The 23,582-nt window shown below is 39.6% G+C and overlaps 1 protein-coding gene across 1 annotated transcript in view; it reads left to right on the forward strand.

Moving 5' to 3' along the window:
* VTA1 (vesicle trafficking 1) overlaps window positions 1-23,582 on the forward strand; it is a 339,129-nt gene that overhangs the window by 155,658 nt on the left and 159,889 nt on the right. The window contains exons 3-4 of the mRNA XM_089673508.1: window positions 13,995-14,122; window positions 21,477-21,552. Of these exons, the coding sequence (XP_089529634.1) occupies window positions 13,995-14,122; window positions 21,477-21,552 (204 nt within the window). The remainder of the gene's footprint in view (window positions 1-13,994; window positions 14,123-21,476; window positions 21,553-23,582) is intronic.

The raw sequence follows: 23,582 nt of genomic DNA on the forward strand, positions 1-23,582 counted from the left end.
TTGCATCAGATTCGCATCAGTGTGAACCGGGACCAAGATCTGTTAAACTACAATATATTTTGTTCTTGGTTTTAAAGCGTAGCTCCACTCAAAAGGGGAAGCTCAATTTTAAGGACTGGTCCCCCGCTCCCCATTAAGGATTGGCACCTTTGGGGAGTGGGGGGGGGGAGGTACCCATTCCCACTTCTGCTGCGTTCGCCTAGGCTATTGGAAGCGGGAGTTGTCCTCCTACCTTCCCTCCCCGTAGTCTTCTGGGACACATGACAGGTCCCAGAAGACTACGGGGCCATTCAGGTAGCACAGTGCTTCTCGCGCTGCAAGCTGTCACAGCCGGGTGCCCACACTGAAGATGCCAGCGCCTGGAACACCAGACGGCTAGTTAAACAGGCTGCGGGGAGGACACAGCGGGATCGTGGGACAGGTAAATGGCTATTTTTTTAAAAGTCAGCAGCTACAGTTTTTGCAGCTGCTGACTTTTCTTTTTTTACAGTTTGAGTGGAACTCCGCTTTAAGAATGTCGATATGACTTTATCAGCATGATAAAGTTTATGTGAAACTGAAACGTTGTTTTTATCACTAGTGAAAAATAACTTTTGTATATTTAGGTGTATAAAATACAGAATATACCAATAAACGGTCAATCAACATTTATCGTGTTTTCTAGAAATCATGTCGTTTTCTCAGTTTTTCTGTCATTTAGACATTCTGGCCCCATGTAAATTAGCTTAAAGTCATCTATAGTATACTTCTCCCTTGATACCAAGGGGTTCTTTAAAAAAACACTTAGGCACCAGTTAATTCATGGTTTTTATTTTGAACTCCTGACCACAATGACCACAGTGTTAAAGTACCAGGTAGCTTGGAGATGGCTCAAGTTCAGTTGCTATTAATACTTGCATAAAAAAGTGTGTGTGTATACGTGTGTGTGTGTATATAGATAGATAATATATATAGATAGAGAGATATACACACACTCACACACTGTATATGCACAAATGGTTTGTATGAGTGATGCAAATCCCTAGGAAGTTAAAATACTTCTGATTTGCACCTTATTTGGGTTTGCATAGGTTACTGTTTTTCACTGCTCCTTTTAATTATGAGAACTGAGATTTTTGAAATGTTAAAGAGCCAGAATATGTATTTACTTCTTTTCCATGTAAAATCACAACTATGATAAGGCTTTCTTTGTGGAAACTAATGGATTATTTTAAACCTAGGTTGGCAAAAGTTATTATCAAAGCTTTTGGTAAAAAAAAAAAAGCAACTGGCAAATTTCCCCTACAAATATACTGTATTTTACTTAGTTATTTTGATCTGAGTTGACTTACTGAGAAGGAGAACTTGCCCAAAGAAACTGTATTAGTAGGCAAAACATTCAGAAACTGGAGCCTGTGTAGAAAAAATGGCAGAATTAATTATTTTTTATTTACATTTAAAAAAAAAAGTCTTATATCAGACTTTGTTATTAGGTAAAATAAATATATCCATCAACATCAGGCTGTGCTCCTGTCAGCCTTGGGGCACTAAAGAATGTTGAGACATGTAGTTCTGTCTTTGGAGTACTACATTTCTGGACTGCTAACCATTTACTTTGCAGAAACTGTCTTTTACCTTTTGTTTTTAATCTAAAAACGGTAATTTGTAATAAAGCTTGCTAAAAACTTTAAAGTAAACTTTTACATTTTCACACTTAAGTTGCAATGCAGCTACATAATATAAACAGCTATCTTATTTTTTTTTAGATTATTGCTAAATACTTGGAATAGCGAATATTTTTACTGGTAACTGGGATGCCATACCATTATTTTGTGATCTGCATCATTTAGTAACTGTGGGTGGGGTAGAAGATGTAGCAACTCGTTAAAAGCAATGACATAATTCTTGACTTCAAAATGCAAGCATGCTATGCAACAACATGTTGTTCTGTAGTACCACTGCAGATGTGCATGGTACGGTGTCAATTCTGCCACAGAATTAGGAGCCTGTGGTTAGCATTGCCGCCTTATGTCAGAAATCTCAAATTCTCACAGGGCTAGTAGAAGCATGCAATAGTATATTTAAAAATGAACTCTAGTCAGAGCTAAGGCTAGGTTCATACCTATGCAGTTTGTGATTGGTCCGTTTCTGCATTGCGTTGCATTTTTGCACATGGGTTTGACTCATTTTTGCTGTGTTTTTGATGCGTTTTGCGTTTTTCTTGTTGCTAGGTGTATTTAAAACGCATCAAAAACACAGTAAGCACGACATGCTTTTTTGCAGCGTTTCTATTGAAGTCTATAAAGCCAAAAATTCTACTTTTTGCATTAAAAAAAAGGTCCCTGGCCCCTTACAAAAAACACACTGGGTGAAAACATGGAAATGTGAACGTGTTCGCTAGGAAATCATGTTAAATGGACTGTAGTGCGTTGCTGCAAAACACTGCGGAAAACGCTTAGGTGTGAACCTAGGGCAATAACATGTGTATGTAGTACCCCCCCCCCCCACGTGGCAAAGCTTAAATGCCTTGTGGGAGTCACTACATACAAGTTGTGATAATCTAGTTCATGGAATAGACTGCAAAATGATCGGATAAAATTTGAAGACAACGTTCTTTCTGATGTTCTGTCAAGATTTGAGACACAATTTTTGCAGAAATCTTTCTAATTACCAAATCCTCCATTAGCATCTGCTGCACCGATTCCCTGTTCGTGATCAATTCTTCTGCCAACATTCACACACTCAATTTTCAATCTGAGCATATGAGGTTCACACTCTGTCCACATTTGCATCCATCCCTTGTGTTTTTGGCTACCCACTTGCATCATCATAGATATCGTCCCACCCCTCCTTAAACTGTCCATGCCGGTTAAAAAACACTTGATTTCTTCCTTGGAATATTCACCAAAAGTCTGTTATAACAGAGCTAAATGTTCACTCACATTTTTGCCAATTTTCACACAAAATTTGATGTTAGTCCGCTCCTCCAGAGTGCTGTCACTCACTTTTCCGCCAGTAGCGCAACATTTCTTCTACTACTCCGTAAAGACAGAGCCGACTCGTTTGCAACCCAGGAGAGTTTTAGAACATGCCAGAACACCTTTGAGTGTGAAAGGCTATATGACTTACCACCATAATACTACGCCACAGGCATTCCGGGAATTAAATTGTCACACCTTGTACACTATATACGGCTTTGTAATCCTAAGTGGATCCCGAACCCAAACCTTTATAGTTATGTATATACAGGTGAAACTCAAAAAATTTGAATATTGTGCAAAGGTTCATTTATTTCAGTAATGCAACTTAAAAGGTGAAAGTAATGTATGAGACTCATTACATGCAAAGCAAGATAGTTCAAGCTGTGATTTGTCACAATTGTGATGATTATGGCTTATAGGTCATGAAAACCCCAAATCCACAATCTCAGAAAATTTGAATGTTGTGAAAAGGTGCAATATTCTAGGCTCAAAGTGTCCCACTTTAATCAGCTAATTAAGCCATAACACCTGCAAAGGGTTCCTGAGCCTTTAAATGGTCTCTTAGTCTGGTTCAGTAGGAATCACAATCATGGGAAAAGACTGCTGACCTGACAGTTGTGCAGAAAACCATCATTGACACCCTCCATAAGGAGGGAAAGCCTCAAAAGGTAATTGCAAAAGAAAGTGCTGTATCAAAACACATTAATAGAAAGTTATGTGGAAGGGAAAAGTGTGGAAGAAAAAGGTGCACAAGCAGCAGGGATGACCACAGCCTGGAGAGGATTGTCAGGAAAAGGCCATTCAAAATTGTTGGAGACTTTCACAAGGAGTGGACTAAGGCTGGAGTCAGTGCATCAAGAGCCACCACACACAGACGGATCCTGGACATGGGCTTCAAATGTCACATTCCTCTTGTCAAGCCGCTCCTAAACAACAAACGTCAGAAGCGTCTTACCTGGGCTAAAGAAAAACAGACCTGGTCTGTTGCTCAGTGGTCCAAAGTCCTCTTTTCTGATGAGAGCAACTTTTGCATCTCATTTGGAAACCAAGGACCCAGAGTATGGAGGAAGAATGGAGAGGCACACACTGCAAGATGCTTGAAGTCCAGTGTGAAGTTTCCACAGTATGTGTTGATTTAGGGAGCCATGTCATCTGCTGGTGTTGGTCCACTGTGCTTCATTAAGTCTAGGGTCAACGCAGCCGTCTACCAGGAGATTTTGGAGCACTTCATGCTTCCTACCACAGACAAGCTTTATGGGGATGCTGACTTCATTTTCCAGCAGGACTTGGCACCTGCCCACACTGCCAAAAACACCAAAACCTGGTTCAATGACCATGGGATTACTGTGCTTGATTGGCCAGCAAACTCGCCTGACCTGAACCCCATAGAGAATCTATGGGGCATTGCCAAGAGACAGATGAGAGACATGAGACCGAACAATGCAGAAGAGCTGAAGGCCGCTATTGAAGCATCCTGGTCTTCCATAACACCTCAGCAGTGCCACAGGCTGATAGCTTCCATGCCACGCCGCATTGAGGCAGTAATTGCTGCAAAAGAGGCCCAAACCAAGTACTGAGTACATATGCATGCTTATACTTTTCAGAGGTCCGATATTGTTCTATGTACAATCCTTTTTTTATTGATTGCATGTAACATTCTAATTTTCTAAGATTGTGGATTTTGGGTTTTCATGAGCTGTAAGCCATAATCATCACAATTATGACAAATCACGGGTTGAACTATCTTGCTTTGCATGTAATGAGTCTATCTCATATATTAGTTTCACCTTTTAAGTTGCATTACTGAAATAAATGAACTTTTGCACGATATTCTAATTTTTCAAGTTTCACCTGTAGTAAGTAAGGGTTACATTCTCTGTCAGGTTTTTGGGTTATTTTTTGCTGCCTGTGTACCATTGGTGAAATTTTCCACTTTCTGACGCCAAGATGCAACAGGAAGTTAGAGGAATCTCCAAAATTGAGCAGAATACCCCTCATAGAAAGGTGTGCTTTGTGCAGATAATTTGACAAGGAAAATTCTGAAAGGAGTAGAGAGCAGAGGGAGGAGAAGAATAACCTTAGTCTGGTTCACTTTCACTGGCCAATCAGCTGATTGTGGTGAAAGGACACCACTGTAATCCTGAAAGCGGAACTAAAGTTCAGCTGTCACAATATACCTACCTCCTTTCTTGTAACATTCCCCGGCATTTAAACTGAGTTGTGCTGCTCAGCTCAGCTTACATAACTGGCAAAGTCCATGTGCGGCAGGATGACTGACTGTTGCGCATGTATCATCCCACGCTGGTCAATGAAGACGGCCAAAGACCGACACCCGTGAAAAAGATGCAAGCTTGCGTTTCACCTATCTAGTTGTGCTGTGTGGTAGAGCTTAGTAAATCTCCGGTTTGGATGAAGAGTGCAAACTGTTTAGCAGGGAAAACGGCTCCCATATACAGTTGTGTTCAAAATAATAGCAGTCAGACATCACTAACCTGATCAATCACTGTTTTTGGTAGAAATGATATTTCTACATGGCAAATAATTTACTAGCAGGTGTAGTGGAGTAATAGAAATCCAACAGACCCAACAGTCATGACATGCATGCTGCTGATTCTGTGTAATTGAATCACTAATTGAAAGGGGCATGTTTAAAATAATAGCAGTGTGGAGTTCTATTAGTGAAGTCATTTATTCTTTGAAAAACAGGTGGCAATTATTGCCCTTATTTAAGGAAGGAAGGCAGCAAATGTTGTACATGCTGGTTACAGTGCATTTCTCTCTGAAATTCTGAGGAAAATGTGTCGTTCCAGACATTGTTCAGAAGAACAGCGTACCTTGATTAAAAAGTTGATTGGAGAGGGGAAAACATATAAAGAAGTGTAGAAAATGATAGGCTGCTCAGCTAAAATGATCGCAAATGCTTTAAAATGGCAACCAAAACCTGAAAGACGTGGAAGAAAGCGAAAAACTACCATTCGAATGGATAGAAGAATAGCCAAAATGGCAAGGACTCAGCCAACAATCAGCTCCAGGAACATCAAAGAAGGTCTAAAGCTACCTGTGAGTACTGTTACAATTAGAAGATGTGAAGCCAAGCTATCTGCAAGAAGCCCCCGCAAAGTCCCACTGTTGAAAAAAAGACATGTGCTGAAGAGGTTACAATTTGCCAAAGAGCACATTGATCGGCCTAAAGAGAAATGGCGCAACATTTTATGGACTGATGAAAGTAAGATTGTTATTTTTGGGTCTAGTGGCCGGAGACAGTTTGTCAGACGACCCCCAAACACTGAATTCAAAGCACAGTACACTGTGAAGACAGTGAAGCATGGTTGCGCAAGCATCATGATATGGGGATGTTTCTCATACTACGGTGTTGGGCCTATTTATCGCATACCAGGGATCATGGATCAGTTTGAATACATCAGAATACTTGAAGAGGTCATGCTGCCTTATGCTGAAGAGGAAATGCCCTTGAAATGGGTGTTCCAACAAGACAACGACCCCAAACACACCAGTAAACGTGCAACGTCTTGGTTGCAGATCAACAAGATTGACGTTATGGAGTGGCCAGCCCAATCCCCGGATCTTAATCCAATAGAAAACTTGTGGGGTGACATCAAAAATGCAGTTTCTGAGGCAAAACCAAGAAATAGAGAAGAACTGTGGAATGTAGTCCAATCATCCTGGGCTGGAATACCTGTTCACAGGTGCCAGAAGTTGGTTGACTCCATGCAACACAGATGTACAGCAGTTCTCAGAAACAGTGCTTATACAACTAAATATTAATTAAGTGATTCAAAGAAAAGCAAAATCTTCAAACATTTTTCAGTTTATATAGTGAATGTTTGAGTTTGTAAGGAAAAATACAAACACTGCTGTTTTTTTGAACAGTCTAATATTCACTTTTCTTCAATTTGTTTAGAGGAACAACACAAATTTGATATATTTTTCTTCATGTTTTGATTTGGAATAGAATGTGTAGTGTTCCCAATGCATTTGTGTATATGGAAATAAACGCTATTAGAAGGATTTTGAACTTTATTCACTTTTTTCAACACACTGCTATTATTTTGAACACAACTGTATGTGCTTTTCATTTATGTATTTAGCTGTTTGACTGGAGTTCAGTTTTAGGTATACAGCATGTTGCAGTTTAAGTTTTACACAGGCTGTAGTGCAAATGACTGATTTTACTATTGTATGGAATTGACAGGCAATAGATGCAGGGGGACATTTAGTATCCATGCACACTGGGTGTTTTGATAATTCTGGTAACGTTAGCTGTGTAAAGTTGCGTTAAAAACGTGAGTTTTTCAGCTTTTTTTTTGTGTTTTTGCTTTAGTGTTTGGCGGTGTTTTCCCACGTTTGCTTTTTTTTTAACGTGTCTTTTTAGCTAAAAAAAAAAATGTTTTTGGTCCAAAAATGCTGGTTTGCAGCATTTTTTTGCCATGTTTTTCAGCATTAGAGCGTTTGTACAGCTAAAAAACTCCTCTGGAAACCCACTAGTCCTGGGTTTTTTTTCAAGCCAAAAAACGTCCCTGCCAAAAAACGTCCCTGCCAAAAAACGTTGATTACAGTCTATATGTGTGCATGGACACATAGGATCACATGCTGGGGGGTTTACTAGCTGTAGAAAAAAACATCAAAAGCCAAAAATAGCATCAGCAAAAACATCCAGTGTGCAATAGGACTAAGAAACGTCCCCCTGCATCGGCAGTGCTCCCATCCGGCCGTTTATCGTCAATGGGCCGGAAGGGAAGAGGTTAAATTAAAAGGTGATTGCTAACAATTTCTTAAACTGTTTTTTGTGTACTGTACATGGCTAGAGGCATTGGATTCATGCTTGTGCTTTAGCTTACAGCTCTTCTTAAGCACTGGACGTTGACCTATCCAGTAGGCTATCTTGGACATCCCCCTGTGTATTTTACGAGAAAAGGTGCCAGAGATTTTAATATAGTAAATGTCTAGTCTGCAAGATGAATTTTTGCATATGTACACTCGCTAAGAAAACACAAGCAATCCTAGGCTCAAAGCCCCCATTTAAACCCTCTTGGCAGTTTAAAAACTGAAGGCCAGTAGGATGTGCGATAATCCTGTTTTTTGTTTTCTGCGAAATAACTGGAGATTTCCTCTACTGTGAACAGTAAGTCTTTTTATGGGCTCCAAGTCCACCTGTTGTAACTGTGCTGGTGCTATTTGCTTTTTTATTATATTTTATTAGGAAACTTCAGGCCTCTTGTATTCTGAGACATCTTTTAAAAGAAGCCTTTCAAATACAGAAACCACAGTCTGATTAATCTTTCTGCTACTAAACCGGTCACAGCAGTTCACCTATCTTCATACTAATAAAAAACACTGACATTATAGTAGGGCATGTTAAGCAGTTTATCCGACATTCCATGCAGGTGAGTCTTCCTTGTGCATTTATTGTAAACTAACATATTTAATTCACCACCAGTAAATATTTGGTGAAAGCCAGCTTCGCTTCACTGCTTTATAAATATGCCCCTAAGTGTTTGTTTATTCTTAAAAAAAAAAATAGTGTTATTTTATCACTGCGACTTTTCTTAATGTATTTGTTTACATGAATTGTAACTTTTTGCTTAATTATATTAAGACATTCACATGATCCCATGTGTGGATATTTAAATGTAGTTGCTTAAGAGTGTCATCACAGCAAGAAGTTTGAATTTACTCAACAGGGGCACAGCTATACTTAAACAAAAAAAAAAAAGTGTCCAAACTAAAAAAAAAAAAAGGTGCGAAGTTTCATTTTAAGAAAAAATGTGGAAAAAATCGAGTGACTCAACTTCTAAGAAAACTGCTTTTCTTTCCTTTCTCTGGAACTGAATGGACTATTCCTAATTTAGGTTTGCATAAATTATAAGCAACATTTTGGTCAAAGAATGTGAAGGAAAGTCTTTATAAATTGGACTTTTTTCTATAGATATACTGTACTTTAAATTTGTTTACCCAGACAAAGTCAAAATACTAATTTGAGAAATTACTGAGAAAAAAAATGTATCAATAAGCAAAATAATCAAAGCAAAAGAATCCATGAATAAAAATGGCAGAATGCTATTACTGAGTTTATACCAATAGAGTGATTTGTGTAAATTCTATTTATTTACATGATACTAGCTTATATTGGATTCAGTTATAACATAATATTAAATGAATACTACTTGCATAGGTAAGTGTAGTTAACACTTTCCACCTACCACCTGCTAATCTTTTCAAGGAGAGGTTTCTGAAAGATCCGAAAAAAAAATGTTTTCACGTTACATTGCCATACCTACCTTAAATCTGCTATGAAATATGTTGGATTCATTTCAAGAAAGGTAATTATTTGACCAGTTTAGTCTTCCTTGAGAAGTGTTGTCAGTAGCATTAGTGAAGCAAAACATTGAACCTCTACTGGGAGAGTAAAGATGATGACTCACTAGCATGTAATGTGACCTTTTTGACACATGACTCAATGTTCACAGTGTTTGCTACATTTGAGGAAAATAAATAGTAATCCCACTGCCACCTTTCTAAACATGATTGTTAACATTGCATTGCATGCATAACGGAACATTGACAAGACTCTAAAATTGAAGAATGGTCCTTGTTTGGAATTTTTGTATTGCTTGGTAACTGGTTGACTAATCCTGCAAACATTTGGTCAGTGGTGGTCAATATATTTCATATACGGGGCTTCAAGTGTGACTTTGGACCCTTCATGGAGATCTTTGGTGTGCTGGTGACGTTCTTCACACATTGATTTATCTTAGTTCCAGCAGATGGTGACTACAGCACCCATTTACAAATACAGCCATCCGTTGACGCAGGTATGTGTGCATTGGGACTGTCCTATTTTATTTTTGACACCTGACTCAATGTTCACTGTGCTTGCTACATTTGAGGAAAATAAATAGTAATCCCGCTGCCAACTTTCTAAACATATTTGTTAACATTGCATTGCATGCGTGATGGAACATTGACAACTATAACATTGAAGGATGGTCCTTGTTTTTATTGCTTGGTAACTGGTTGACTAATCCTGCAAACATTAGTTCAGTGGTGGTCAAAAGTGTGGTTCCTGACATTACCAAGGGGCCACATATAATATTCAGGGAATGTAATTCTACAGAAAGCTGTCAGACTGTAGACATGCAACTGCGCATCCTGCAAGAGATAGTCAGAGAATGCAGACATGCTATGGGAGTTTTTGGAGACTGGGGACATTTTATACTACTGATAGAGATCACAGCAATTACAGCCCCATTACAAGCCAACACTTCCACTTTTGTGTTCCCAACAGCTCCCTACAAAATTACTTGTGCTGCATTTGATATTTCTCTCAGCAAGACCCATTTTACTTCAGAGCAAATAAAACATAAAAGAAAAAAGAAAAGGAATGGACAGCACAGAAAACACAAGATAGTGTGAAGAAATAAAGCAATCCAATGAACAACTTTTACTACTAGAAATGAGTCTAAAGTATACTTTTCCTTTACAGGCTGCTGTTCCTGCTGCTATGAGGTAGGGAGATTGCATTGTGCATGTCATTTCAAATTGGGATCTAACTTCCTATCAGGGAAGTCCCTCACAGTAAGCATACACTCGACCCTTCTAGTGGTACCTCTGTATGAGTATCCACATTTGGTAAAGAGCACCTATTAGTGAGTGTTTCTCAAATGGGAACAGTCACAGGTTGGTCCCGGGACCTTTTGTGTTGTTTCCAGTCCACATACAGGAAGTCCTCAAACACGGGGTATAGTGGAAAGGTCTTTGTAACCAGAGGAGATCAAAAAGAGCCAAGGCCTGGAACAGCAGGCTGATCTTCCAAATTAGAAATGTGCTTTGCATCAATAAGGTTTGAAAAAATGCTTTTATGTGTGAGTTAACTGCAGGAGACTGAACCAAAAAGCAGCTTCTCCCAGCTGCTGAGATTCTGAATCAGAAATGACAACAGGTGCTGCAGGCCCAGTGTGGCTCACGGTCACAGGAGGGTCAGAGACAGACTTTGCCAGGAAGGATGTCACAGTGCACTTAAAACCCCTATGGAGAGAAATATCCAGTAACTGGGCACAAAAAACTAGGAAGTCCATAGTTGACTTGAGGGAGCTCCAGCCTTGCCTGATGGAGTTGAAATAGACTCTAAAGATGAAGACCCTATGATGATAGGGCATCAGGTTCCATATTAAAGTTGTCAGCTGTATGTGGGGTTACTTTGTAAATGCCCCCAGAGCCATTAATAGAGTATGGACTGTGGTCACCCGTAACATCAGGGCTGGCCTCTTCTATGCAGACATGTTGCACTGTGTGGAGGTCAACAGCTAGGCCCAATGCTAGGCAAGGCCTCTCAGAATCGCAACGCGTAAACAGCTGGTGATGGGGGTTGCAAGTGGTCGAAGGTGACCATGTCACTGTAGATAGGCAATGGAACACAATCAGATGATTCTCTGTGTCTAAATATCACAGTAAACAAAGGTTTGGTAAGCTTCACATTCAGAAACCAATGTCTGAAGATCACATTTGAGACAATACCCGAAATCTTAGGTCTGAGGGATATGGCCCAGGTACAGCCTCTAAAGTTGTTGAGGATATGCAGATTCAGATAGCTGCTGTGTAGAAACTAGCTAAAGCAGCATGGTTGAAGTCCAACTTTAAAAAAATATATACATTGTATTGAGTACCTTGATTGAAGAAAACATAAAATTAAAAATAGGGATAAAAATGTTAGCAAAAATATCATAAGATTTTTTCTCATCAGAGCAGGGCGAAAGGCATCCAACCTCCTAGGACACCAGCAAATAACTGAGGCATGATGGTTAGAGCCTGAGTTATACTGGGGCTAGCCTTCAATGGTTTTTTCTGTTTTACCAGTGTCCAAACCTCCTGGAAGCTGCAGCATACAACCCAACTGTTTCTGAATTCATGAATTTTTATATTTTTCAAAGGACAAAAAAAAGAAAAGTTTTGGCTATACACTTTAGAAACACTTTAGTAAATTTGATAGAAAAAAATAAATTAATACTGCTGTGGTTTATCTTGCACTGTTTCCAGATGTAAGTAACATACTCTGGGTACCACATCCTAGCCATTGTATATGAGCGGAAACAAGAAGGCCAAGGATTGAAAGTCACACTGCTACTTTTCTGTACGTTGTAGTTTAAGTGATTTTAAACACAATAGATTCCCCCCATCCCTAAACACTTACCAAAGTCCTCTCTTGAACCAGCGCTCTGCCTGGCTGCTTCCCCACTTTCTTCCCTTCCCCTTTTCCTCTTCTCATTGCTGTCAGTCAAATCCTGTGTGAAATGAGCGGGGGTCTGATGGAGCAAGCGGGGACCACCCAGGTGCCCCCTGAGCACACGGCTTGCTTAGGGGACCCTTAGAGAAGAGGAAGAGCGCACAGCACCAGCAGAAAACTGAAAAAGAGGAGGTAAGCCACTGGTCTGTGCAATATCCTTGAACAGAGTAGGTAAGTATAACATTTTATTTATTCTAATAAACAAAAAAGTAAACTTTAATATTATTTTAATATACATTGTAGGCATGATGAAACATTGGCAACACTGAAAAACTGGAGGATGTAGGTTAATACTTTTTATAGGGGAAGTGGTAAATTGGTGAAAATGTTATGCCCTATATATGGGTGAGCTTATAATTGCACAGGTAAAACAAACATTTAGCTTTTTCACAGTTTTAGTGGCAGAAAGTTCCTTTAAGAAAGTAATGGAGGAATAATACCTTCAGCATGTAGGGTCATTTAACTGAAGAAATAAACTCTTTGTACCCAACCAGTTTGCAGTCCCTTGGATTTCCTTATATGAAGGAAGAATCCCTGGAAGGAAGAGTGAAAGTTAGCCGCACTTAGTCTCACATGAAGAGTTTACTGTGAACAGGACCAGCACTGGGAAGGGTAGGGATGTGGGAAACTGGTAGGGCTTCATTTGAGAGTAAAGTCCGGGTATGTTGAGAATAAGAGTTTGCTAATACTAGTTGTCTTCAGTATTTCAGAAAAGTGGCGGTATAATGCTGTTTTAGTCAAAATTTGATTTACTGTGCTTTCTCTTTGTCTTTTGCCATTTTGCATAGAAGTGAATGTAACTACATATGACAGCTTAGAACAAATAGAAGGTTACAGCTTTACATTCCGCTGTGCCACAAACATCATGGCAAGTTCCAAGATTTCACTCTGAACCCTGTGCACTATGTAATATATTACAAACCATGAATTTTCACTATTAAAGGTATTTTTACCACTGGGATTTCCAAATTCTACCCTCTTCAGTAAATGGGCACACTCATCCTTCTAACTCATGGGTGTCAAATTGGTGGCACTCCAGCTGTTGCTAAACTACAAGTCCCATGAGGCATTGCAAGACTGACAGTTACAAGCATGACTCCTAAAGGCAGAGGCATGATGGGATTTATAGTTTCGCAACAGCTGGAGGGCCGCCAGTTTGACACCCCTGCTCTAACTGCTACATCTGCAAGAGAGCTTGTTCTTTTGAAAAAAAAAAAATAGACTTACGGGCAGGGATCACTGTGTGAAAATAAGGGAAAGAAAGCCTAAAACAGAAAACGAATGCAGCAATCAAATCTAAGAATTGGTAAGCTGCAATATAATGTTTACTTTTGGGTTTGCTACCGCTTTTATTCAGGTATTTTTAATTTCAATATTTTTATTTATACAAGTGTCATCGATAAATATATAAATGTGCATTATTGTTTTAAAAATGTCATCAGTATAATATGTGATTATATCAGCACTTTGTAGCTGCCATTTTTGTCCTATAGTGTATCTGTAGTATCGATTGACCATGTGATCAAGGCTGGAAGCTGGGAACAGAACTTTTTTTATTCTTGACAAGAAAGAAAATGTTTTTACTGTGATTTGATAATCCTGACATGTATCCTACTGATTTATATAAACTGTGAATTTTAATAATGGGTCAGGTCTGTCTGTGTATATTGTATATATTGTTCTTTTTAAACCTAAATGATCAACAATTTAATGAGGAACGCTTTTTCATGCAGCTAAAGAAACAGCTTGGAGACTGCGAGTCCATAACTCAGGAAATCGTTGGCAGCGCTCACGTGGAGAATTATGCTCTGAAAATGTTCCTCTATGCAGACAATGAAGACAGAGCTGGGAGGTTTCATAAGTATGTATATTCAATTCATAATCTTTGTAGTAAAAATAAAAAATCAAAGGTATTATAGTGGTCTCTCTCATAGTAATTAAAGTTAAACTAAACATATTGGATTGTAACACTTATAAATAATAACACCAGGGATTGTTGATCCAGGGAGTAACCGATTACCTCCAAGAAAGGGGGGGGGGGGGGGATCAGGAAGGAATTTTTTCTTTCCGTTGGAGCAAATTGGACCATGCTTAACAGGGTTTTTGCCTTCCTCTGGATCAACTTATGGGTAAGGATTCTGTTTATGGAGGTTTCCTCTTTGGTAATTTTTTCTATTTGTTTAACTTGATGGACATGTGTCTTGTTTTCAACCTGATTAACTATATAAAGATATCAGGAATCCCCAGGGCTCTTACCATATTATGCGAGTTTATACACAATGGCACACAAACCTCCCAAAGCCCCCTCCAGCATTTCAACATCTGCACTTTCCCTCTTTGCTCCGTTGCCACCTCTGACATCTCAGTCTTCCTCCAGATTTGTCGTCTTCAGCCATCTTGATTAGCTTGCTGGAGATGATGTAAATCCAACACGTGTAACTTTTTCCTGGCAACCACAACATACTGGGATTGTACACAGACATGCGCATGCACGGTTCAGTTTGCAACCAAAGAGATTTGCCTGGCAACCAGCAGAGAAGATTTTATTCCAGAAGAGACCTACAGAATCTTTTTTTTTGTGCTAAAGTCTACTTGCTAGCAATGGTAAAAAATTCTCATTTTCATAAAATTTGTATTCATATTTAAAATGTAACTGTGCATTTGTCTGCCAGTTCAGTTGGTGACTCAGAAGAATCTTGGTAAGATGAATGGTGCCTTTTTCATATAGGTAAATGGAGTGAAATGTTGTAGGGTGGAGAGTTCTACATAACTGTTAAAGGACAACTTTAACGGCCTCCTGCCCACCATATAAGGAAATGACGGACGGGCGGCGGTTCTCATGTTCTGGGAGGACGTCATATGATGTCCTCCCACTCTAACCGAGAGTGAATGCCCCGGGGTGCGCTCAGCGTGGCGATCAGTGGTGCGTTGTGTCCTTGGGACACAACGGATCACTGATCAGTGGAAAGAGTCGATGACATTGGCTCTGTCATATAATCATCTGTGTCCAATCACAGCTGATCACATGTAAATAAGGAAATGCTGGTAATCGGCATTCCTCAGATGGGACATGTACACTGATCATCAGCGCACTGATGATCAGTGTAGCCCCATCAGTGCCACCTGTCAGTGCCACATCAATGCCACATATCAGTGTCTACTAGTGCACATCAGTACCACATATCAGTGCCCTTCTGAGCTGCCTTTCAGTGCCGCAAATCAGTGCCCGTCAGTGCCGCCTATCAGTGCCATATATGAATGCTTCCTTTCAGTGCCCATCAGTGCCGCCTATCAGTGCCATATATGAATGCTTCCTTTCAGTGCCCATCAGTGCTGCCTATCAGTGCAGCCTATCAGGGCCCATCACTGCAGCCTCATTAGCACACATCAGTGAAGGAGAAAAATCACTTATTTACAAAACTTTATAACACAAACTAAGAAAAAAAAAAGGCACATGTGGGTAACCATTATTGAGCACTCCTGAAAATGAAATGAAAATGGACTTTGTTTGGAACAAGTATGCAGGTCAGTTTGGATTTCATTGTTCTAATTTTCATTGTTACAGGTAAGTGCATAGGTTAGGTTAGTTAAAGAATGGAAGACAGAGATAGCCAGGCAAGTAGCATTCTTAGAAGAAGGACAGCCACTTTAGTACATATTTTTTAAAAATATTGGTTCTACAGTATTCATTAGTACAGATGACATTTATAAGTCCATCAAGCATACAATTTTTGACAAAATAGCTTTAGCTTCTGTTGCACAGCAGGTCCATTAAAGTGAAATCCCTGAAATTTCCCTGTGCAGTTTTCGACAGGCTATCGCACACTTCTGCTAGGAACCCAAGACAAGGTCCAGTCTTCCAGGCAGTTTAGTGCTTCTGGCTTTAGAGCAGGGGTAATGTTTTCTGGTTTCCAGGTGATGTTTTATGGTTGGTTTGGAACTGTGATTTGTCAATTCCTGCTTTACAGGATGTGATATTTACATTGCCTTGAAAAAAGCATTCATACCCCTTGAAATGTTCCACATTTTGTCATGTTACAACCAAAAACTTAAATGTATTTTATTGGGATTTTGTGTGATAGACCTATACAAAGAGGCACATAATTGTGAAGTGGAAGGAAAATGATAAATGGTTTTCAAAAGTTTTTACAAATAAATATCTGAAAAGTGTGGCGTGCATTTGTATTCAGCCCCCCTGAGTGAATACTTTTTAGAACCACCATTCGCTGCAATTACAGCTGCAAGTCTTTTTGGGGATGTTTCTACCAGCTTTGCACATCTAGAGAGTGACATTTTTGCCCATTCTTCTTTGCAAAATAGCTCAAGCTCTGTCAGATTGGATGGAGAGCATCTGTGAACAGCAATTTTCAAGTCTTGCCACAGATTCTCAGTCGGATTTAGGTCTGGACTCTGATTGGACCATTCTAACACATGAATATGCTTTGATCTGAACTATTCCATTGTAGCTCCGGCTGTATGTTTAGTGTCGTTGTCCTGCTGGAAGGTGAACCTCCACCCCAGTCTCAAGTCTTTTGCAGACTCTAATAGGTTTTCTTCTAAGATTGCCCTGTATTTGGCTCTTCCCATCAACTCAGACCAGCTTCCCTGTCCCTGCTGAAGAAAAGCATCCCCACAACATGATGCTGCCTAGTTGTTCAGGGTGATCTGCAGTGTTAGTTTTCCACCACACAGCGGTTTGCTTTTAGGCCAAAAAGTTGGTCTCATCTGACCAGAACACCTTCTTCCACATGTTTGCTGTGCCCCTCACATGGCTTCTTGCTAACTGCAAATGAGACTTCTTCTGGCTTTCTTCTTGCCCCTCTTCCATAAAGGCCAGATTTTTGGAGTGCACGACTAATAGTTGTCCTGTGGACAGATTCTCCCACCTAAGCTGTGGATCTCTGCAGCTCTTCCAGATTTACCATGGGCCTCTTGGCTGCTTCTCTGATTACTCTTTCCATTTTCAAATGATGGATTGAACAGTGCTCTATGAGATGTTCAAAGCTTGGGATATTTTTTTATAACCTAACCCTGCTTAAAAACGTCCCCACAACTTTATCCCTGACTTGTCTGGTGTGTTCTTTGGCCTTCGTGATGCTGTTTGTTCTCTAATGTTCTCTTTCAAACCTCTTCACAGAACAGCTGTATTTATACTGAGATTAAATTACACACAGGTGGACTCTATTTACTAATTAGGTGACTTCTGAAGGCAATTGGTTTACTAGATTTTAGTTAGGGGTATCAGAAAAAAGGGGGCTGAATACAAATGCACACCATGCTTTTCAGATATTTATTTGTGCAAAAAAATAATTTGAAAACCATTTATCATTTTCCTTCCACTTCACAATTATGGGCCACTTTGTGTTGGTCTATCACATAAAATCCCAATAAAATAAATTTATGTTTTTGGTTGTAACATGACAAAATGTGGATAATTTCAAGGGGTATGAATACATTTTCAAGGCATTGTAACAACAGTTCTGGAGAAAGAGATAACACATTGTCCATTATTTAAACTGTATTTAAACAATTTTTGCAATAACATGCTAATACGGGGGTGCGGGGACAAAAGCATGGCAGACGGAACATTGTTAGACATAAATTAAATGAAATAGAAAAAAAAGTAGCTTGTATTAGCCATGCAGGGGCTAAAAAAAAAGTAGCTTGTATTACCTGATTTACATACCTTAAAGGAGAACTGTGGGTTTCTGAAATAAATTAGCCTACATACTTACCTCTCTACTGCAACATTGGTGTGATGCTGCAGCTTTCCCCCGCTGGCTCTAAGTCTGAGAACAAAGCCATCACATGACAGCTGACCGCTCAGTTCTCGGTCCGCTCTGAGCAGAGAGTAGTGACTGTCAGTCTCTGGCTCTCTGCTCTGCCCCTCCAGCACTCAGCACTCACTGGAGTGCAGGGCTGTGGAGGGGGCAGGACAGCCTCGCTCAGTCTCTCGCAGTGCACTGAGGGGCTGAGCCAACTGCCAGTCAGGCATCTGGGTGGATCCCAACATTATTGTTGGGATCCTTCCAGAGCCTCGAGCAGCTCTGTGACGTTAGGCAACAGCGGACTGTAGCTGATTCTGGCTCACAGGAGTGCAAAAGTAAGTTGACTCCTGTGACCCAGAGGAGAAGCATGGCCAAAAAATCTTTGGCCATACTCCTCTTTTAATATTTATATTCTAATAGTACATTCCATCATTTAAACCCCTTACCTGCAAATTCCAGCATCTATCTTTTATAGGTTATAGTTACCGCCAGTAGAAAATACGCCAAGTTGGCTCTATAGCCTAGCTTTTGCACAGAGGTCCTCTTTGCTCGTTTTGTTTTTCCTCCCTTGTGGTTTGACCATTTTGTGGCATTCTCTGTGTTCTTTCGGAGCAGTAATAAGGTCGTGCCTCTGAGTGTGCTGTTGTTTTATAAGATCATATTTACAGGTCACACATCTGGAACTAGTGATTGCTGCAGGGAAGGAAATGGTATATAATACCAATTACCATAGCTTTGAATAAACAGCTGCTTATTAGCACTAGTGTGCTTTTAAAGCATAAATGCTTAAGATTCATGTCAAGTCTACTGTGAGAGATTTCTTACTTTATTGCCATAAAGTTCTAAAGTTTTAGTCTCGGTTTGTCCATCTAATATGTGTGTTCCTTTTTCCTTGTTCAAGAATATGAATATGGGTGAAAAAACTATGGACAAGGTTAGGTAGATGTAAGCAAACATTACATTTCTCTTATTGAGCAAAACCATGCCGTAACTACTGTTTGTTTTTTCTTTACTTCTGGTTACAAATTTTTGGGTTAAATGCACTGTAATAAATTAGGCAAGACTGACCTCTATGGAATGTTGACCCTGTTAAAATTTGCAGGTGGGTTCAGATAGGGTGCTCTGTTACTGAAAAGCGGAATACAAATTGTAGCCAGAAATGTGTTTTCTCTCCATTGTCTCTATGTTGGCTTGCTTATGAAAAGTAAGCCACACCCTCTTAAGTATTTTGGCCACTCCCACTTTGACATTGGGCAGTGCTTGCCGCGTAGCATCCCCTCTTCTCATTGTAGAGAACTGGGAATCAGCAGTGGCATCAGACAACAGACTATTGATTTTAAAGCTTCAGCTGATTTTTTAGATAATTAGCCCTTCCAACTTCAAAAACACCGACAGAATTATTAATGGAGCCTATATAGGCCGCCATTACTGTTCTTTAAAATGCAGTGGCCTTGCTGACTTTAGCTTTACTACTTATGATGGTCATACACTGTAAGTGTTCTCCTGTTTCACCCTGTGCGCAGGGTGGACTACTTGATCATTGGGCACCAATTTTTTCTCATTTCTCTGATTTTGAAATCAGAGGGTGCCAGCATGGCCACCCACAGCCTGAATATCATCCAGTTCATCAGGAAACTGCTGAATTCCATGTATGGCCAGTTTTGGTTATGGACTTGAAGTTAGGACAATCATGCATCCAGTGAAGACACAACTCCTGACCTGCGTAGGTGTCCTGGGTCAGTGGGTAGTGAAGTCATTAGATCAGCATCCAAGTAAAATTTTCAGATGAGGTCAACAATGACAGCTTATTTGTTTATCTGGGTGCTGATTTCCTGTAATAAATTCTGTTTAGGATGTAAACAGCCCTGCCTTTGGAAATGGTAGAACAAAAGGGGGTGACTTCTGGGTATGTAAATATATGTATATTTTAATTCAACTTTCACATTTACACCTGAAACCATGGTACTTGAACACTGTGAATGCTACGTACAGATATAAATTCTTCAAAATACCTTTTTGTACTACCATATTGTGGTATATCTAGGCAACTGTAGCACTGGGCAGAAAATTATGATAACCACATAAATATAATTTAACTACGTTATAATGAAAAAGAATATATACTTTAGCAGTATGCTGTGTAGTGAATATGACAATGCGATCGAACCTCTACATAGAATTCTCACCTCTAAATCCTGCTTGTAGCATCATTGGTCTGGTTTACAAAGTACACCTTCCATAACAAGGAATGATAACATTTGCAATAAGCATAGGGGAACAACATAGTATATGGAATGTTAAGGTGTTGAAAATATACTATACAGCAGAGTGTATATTGTATAACTTGGCAGAGTATGGAAAGTATAGAATAATGTACATAGCTAAATCTATTAGCTACACTTAAATCACAAAAGGACGTACAAAAATATTTTTAACATAAACCAGCAGATCGACGCATTTCGTTTTGAACAACTTCTTCTGGATCCCTGCATTATCTTCATTGTGAGGTATGGTAGCTGACATGGCAAATAACATAACAGACAAATTACTACAAAATAATCCACATAGGCAAAGACAGTGCCCCCCAAAAAAAGGGGCATATAAGAAACATAATACAATATATTAAAATGAAATTATTTTATTATATTGTATTCTGTTTTTATATGCCCCTTTTTTTGGGGCATTCTATTTGCCTGTGTGGATCATTTTGTAGTAATTTGTCTATTGTTTGTCATGTCAGCTACCATACCTTACAACGAAAATAATGAAGTGGATCCTGACAAAGCTTGTTCGGGGCGCAACGTGTGGATCCACTTGTTCATTTAAAAAAAAAATGTTTTTGCATAAAAGTGTGTTTCTGTTGATATATTTTGTTTGTTAGTTGAATTGGTGCATTAAAATCTACACGTTTTCGCTTGCCCCCATCTTTTGGATACATCAGAAGTTCATATTTCCTCATTACACATGTTGAAGAGAATGGTGCCTTCTTATCTTTACATCGAGATCCCTCTCCGATTAGTAATCCGGTGTGGAACACGTATTATTCATATTTTATGAAGCAGAGGTGTATACAGTATAATATACGGTCACCGGCCACTTTATTAGGTACATCTGTTCAGGGACTAAGTAGATATGGAAATTTTACTATTATCCCATAACTATTTTAACATTAGTTTGGAAAGTTGGTTGTAGTGAATTTGTTAATGTTACTAGCTTAGCCACTTCATCTCTTGAAAATATATCCTCCTTCATGACCCCCCTTCATGACCAGGTCATTTTTCACTATACAACACTGTCGGACAATGCGCACAACATACAGCGAAGGTATATATACGTGATTTTGCACAGAACGGCCCCCTTGTAGCAGTAAATCTGCTATCTGGCGAACAGCAAGTGATTTCTATCTCCTAGTTCTAATGAAATTTTTTTTTTCTCTTTTCCTTCCAGAAACATGATAAAGTCTTTCTACACAGCTAGCCTTTTGCTTGACACGTTAACTGTATTTGGCGAACTCTCTGAAGAGGTGAGTTATGTTTTGTTTCACACATGCTACAGGACAGCTATTGTGTTCTGAATTTACTGTTCACCAGATTCTGTAATTCTATCTCTTTGTTTTTATTATACTGTCACAAAAATTATAGGGATAAGTATTTTATTCTTGTGAGCTGACAAAATGACACAATGCGCTACTGGTATAGCAGTCACTTCTGATTTACTTAAAACAGTAAACTCTCAGTGTTTTTAGCTTAATAAATTGCGCACAATACAATAAACATTCTCCAGTAATGGTTACAATTCTTATCACAGCCCTTGCAGTTTAACTATTCAATGCAGCTGACTCCTGCTTTCTCACTGCTGCTTCCCTGAATGTTCAGTCTTCATAAAAAAGAGTTAACAGTGGACAGTGCAGTCTGGAGCCAGTCTGTTAGCTTGGAGAAAGGAGCAGAGAGTGCTTTACCATCCTAGGCTACAGGGCTGTGTGTTTCTGTTGATGCACACAGTGTAGGGAGACACAGTTGAAGTCTCTGCATAAAGGAGTGAGTCCATAGGATGCTGGAAGAGAAATGAATGAACCTGAAACAGGAAACCTGTGGCAGTGTTCATGGCTCCTGTATAAACAGGAACATAGGAAAGGATTAAAAGATAAAGAAGCTGAATACCTTTGCCTGCCATAGACATGCAAATCTCTTTCCTGCAACCATGAATTGCAGGAAAGACATTTACATGATTCCCCCATCAATTCAGACTGTGCTGATAGAGGAATCCCTCCTGCTGAGCAATTGTCTTCTTTTGGCAGGGGGCGGGGGGAAGGTGGGGGAAGCTGTCCCTGCTATGAGAAGACAGTGATTATCACTAACAGCTATAGCAGCCGCTAGCAATAATCGCAACTAAATTCTGCAGGCTGGTTGTACCCAATTTGATCAATCGCTCTACTTTGGTACATTCAGCCTGCCCATACACAGTTTGAATCGGCCGAGATTCGAACCATCTGTGGCAGGCCTTATCCTTCTCTCCTGCTTAAAAACTGAGGGTTTATTAACACTTTAAAGCTTCCTTAATTACACTTTTATTTTAAACTTTTATTGAGCTTAGGTCACAAGAAGATTTATAATTTAAAAACCAATTTTGCAATTATCCACTCAGCCAAAAAAGGAGACCTTACGCTCTGATCACCAAAGCGGCCGGAATGGAAATGGGAGTCGGTACCTGCAAAAAGTAGATAAAGAAAAAAAAAAGTTACAGAGGAGAGGGAAAGAAGATGTTAAAGTCGAACTCCCACTTTAGGGTGAACATGTCCTTTAGAAGTGGACGGTCGGTTCTTGTATACAGTTGACTACACATGCTCTTACACTTAGGCTAGGTTAACAACTTTGCATTTCTATTTTCATGCATTTTTAAACTAAGTATTCAATGCATGTTGATGTGCGTTTTACAAATGCGTTGGCGCGCATTCAGCGTTGTCTTCCCTGCAGCTGATTTATCACTGGGATTTGGATCTCTAATGCCACTATCTTGGATTTTGGAACCTGCTGTGATTTCTTGATGTGTCACAACTGATTCCATGCTGCGCATGCACGAGGCACGGCAGTGCAATGAGACCGGTCCTGCAGCCTCCTGGGACATGGATGTGAAGGTCATCCTTAGGAATAGTTTATTCCGAGGCACTCGGATAGAAAGTATAGCAGGCAGGGGAACACCGCTGGAATGTAGAGAGATTCATTGACCAATGATATCCATGTGATAAGTCCTCAGCTACCTGATGACAGTCTGGGACTGCTGTGTGTTTAGCTTGATGCTGCTGCCAAAGCTTTGGACTGGACCGCAGTATACGAATAGGTGCATGATATTTTTTGTTTTGTACGTTGATTCCCTATTATCAAAAGAGGAGCCAAAGACTTATCATCACACAGATACCTCTCCTTATCTCAGTAATATATTGTAGGTAGGAAGTGTTCTGCAGTCCACAGAGAGAACAAGGCGCAATAGTAAATGATAACTTCCTGTTCATCCTGTCTCTGCTGCACCATTATCAGCTCACTGGATTTCTGGCAG

The sequence above is a fragment of the Staurois parvus genome, unplaced genomic scaffold (assembly GCF_062004578.1).
Source record: "Staurois parvus isolate SC_StPar_1 unplaced genomic scaffold, SC_StPar_1.0 ptg000139l, whole genome shotgun sequence".
NCBI classification, from domain to species: domain Eukaryota; kingdom Metazoa; phylum Chordata; class Amphibia; order Anura; family Ranidae; genus Staurois; species Staurois parvus.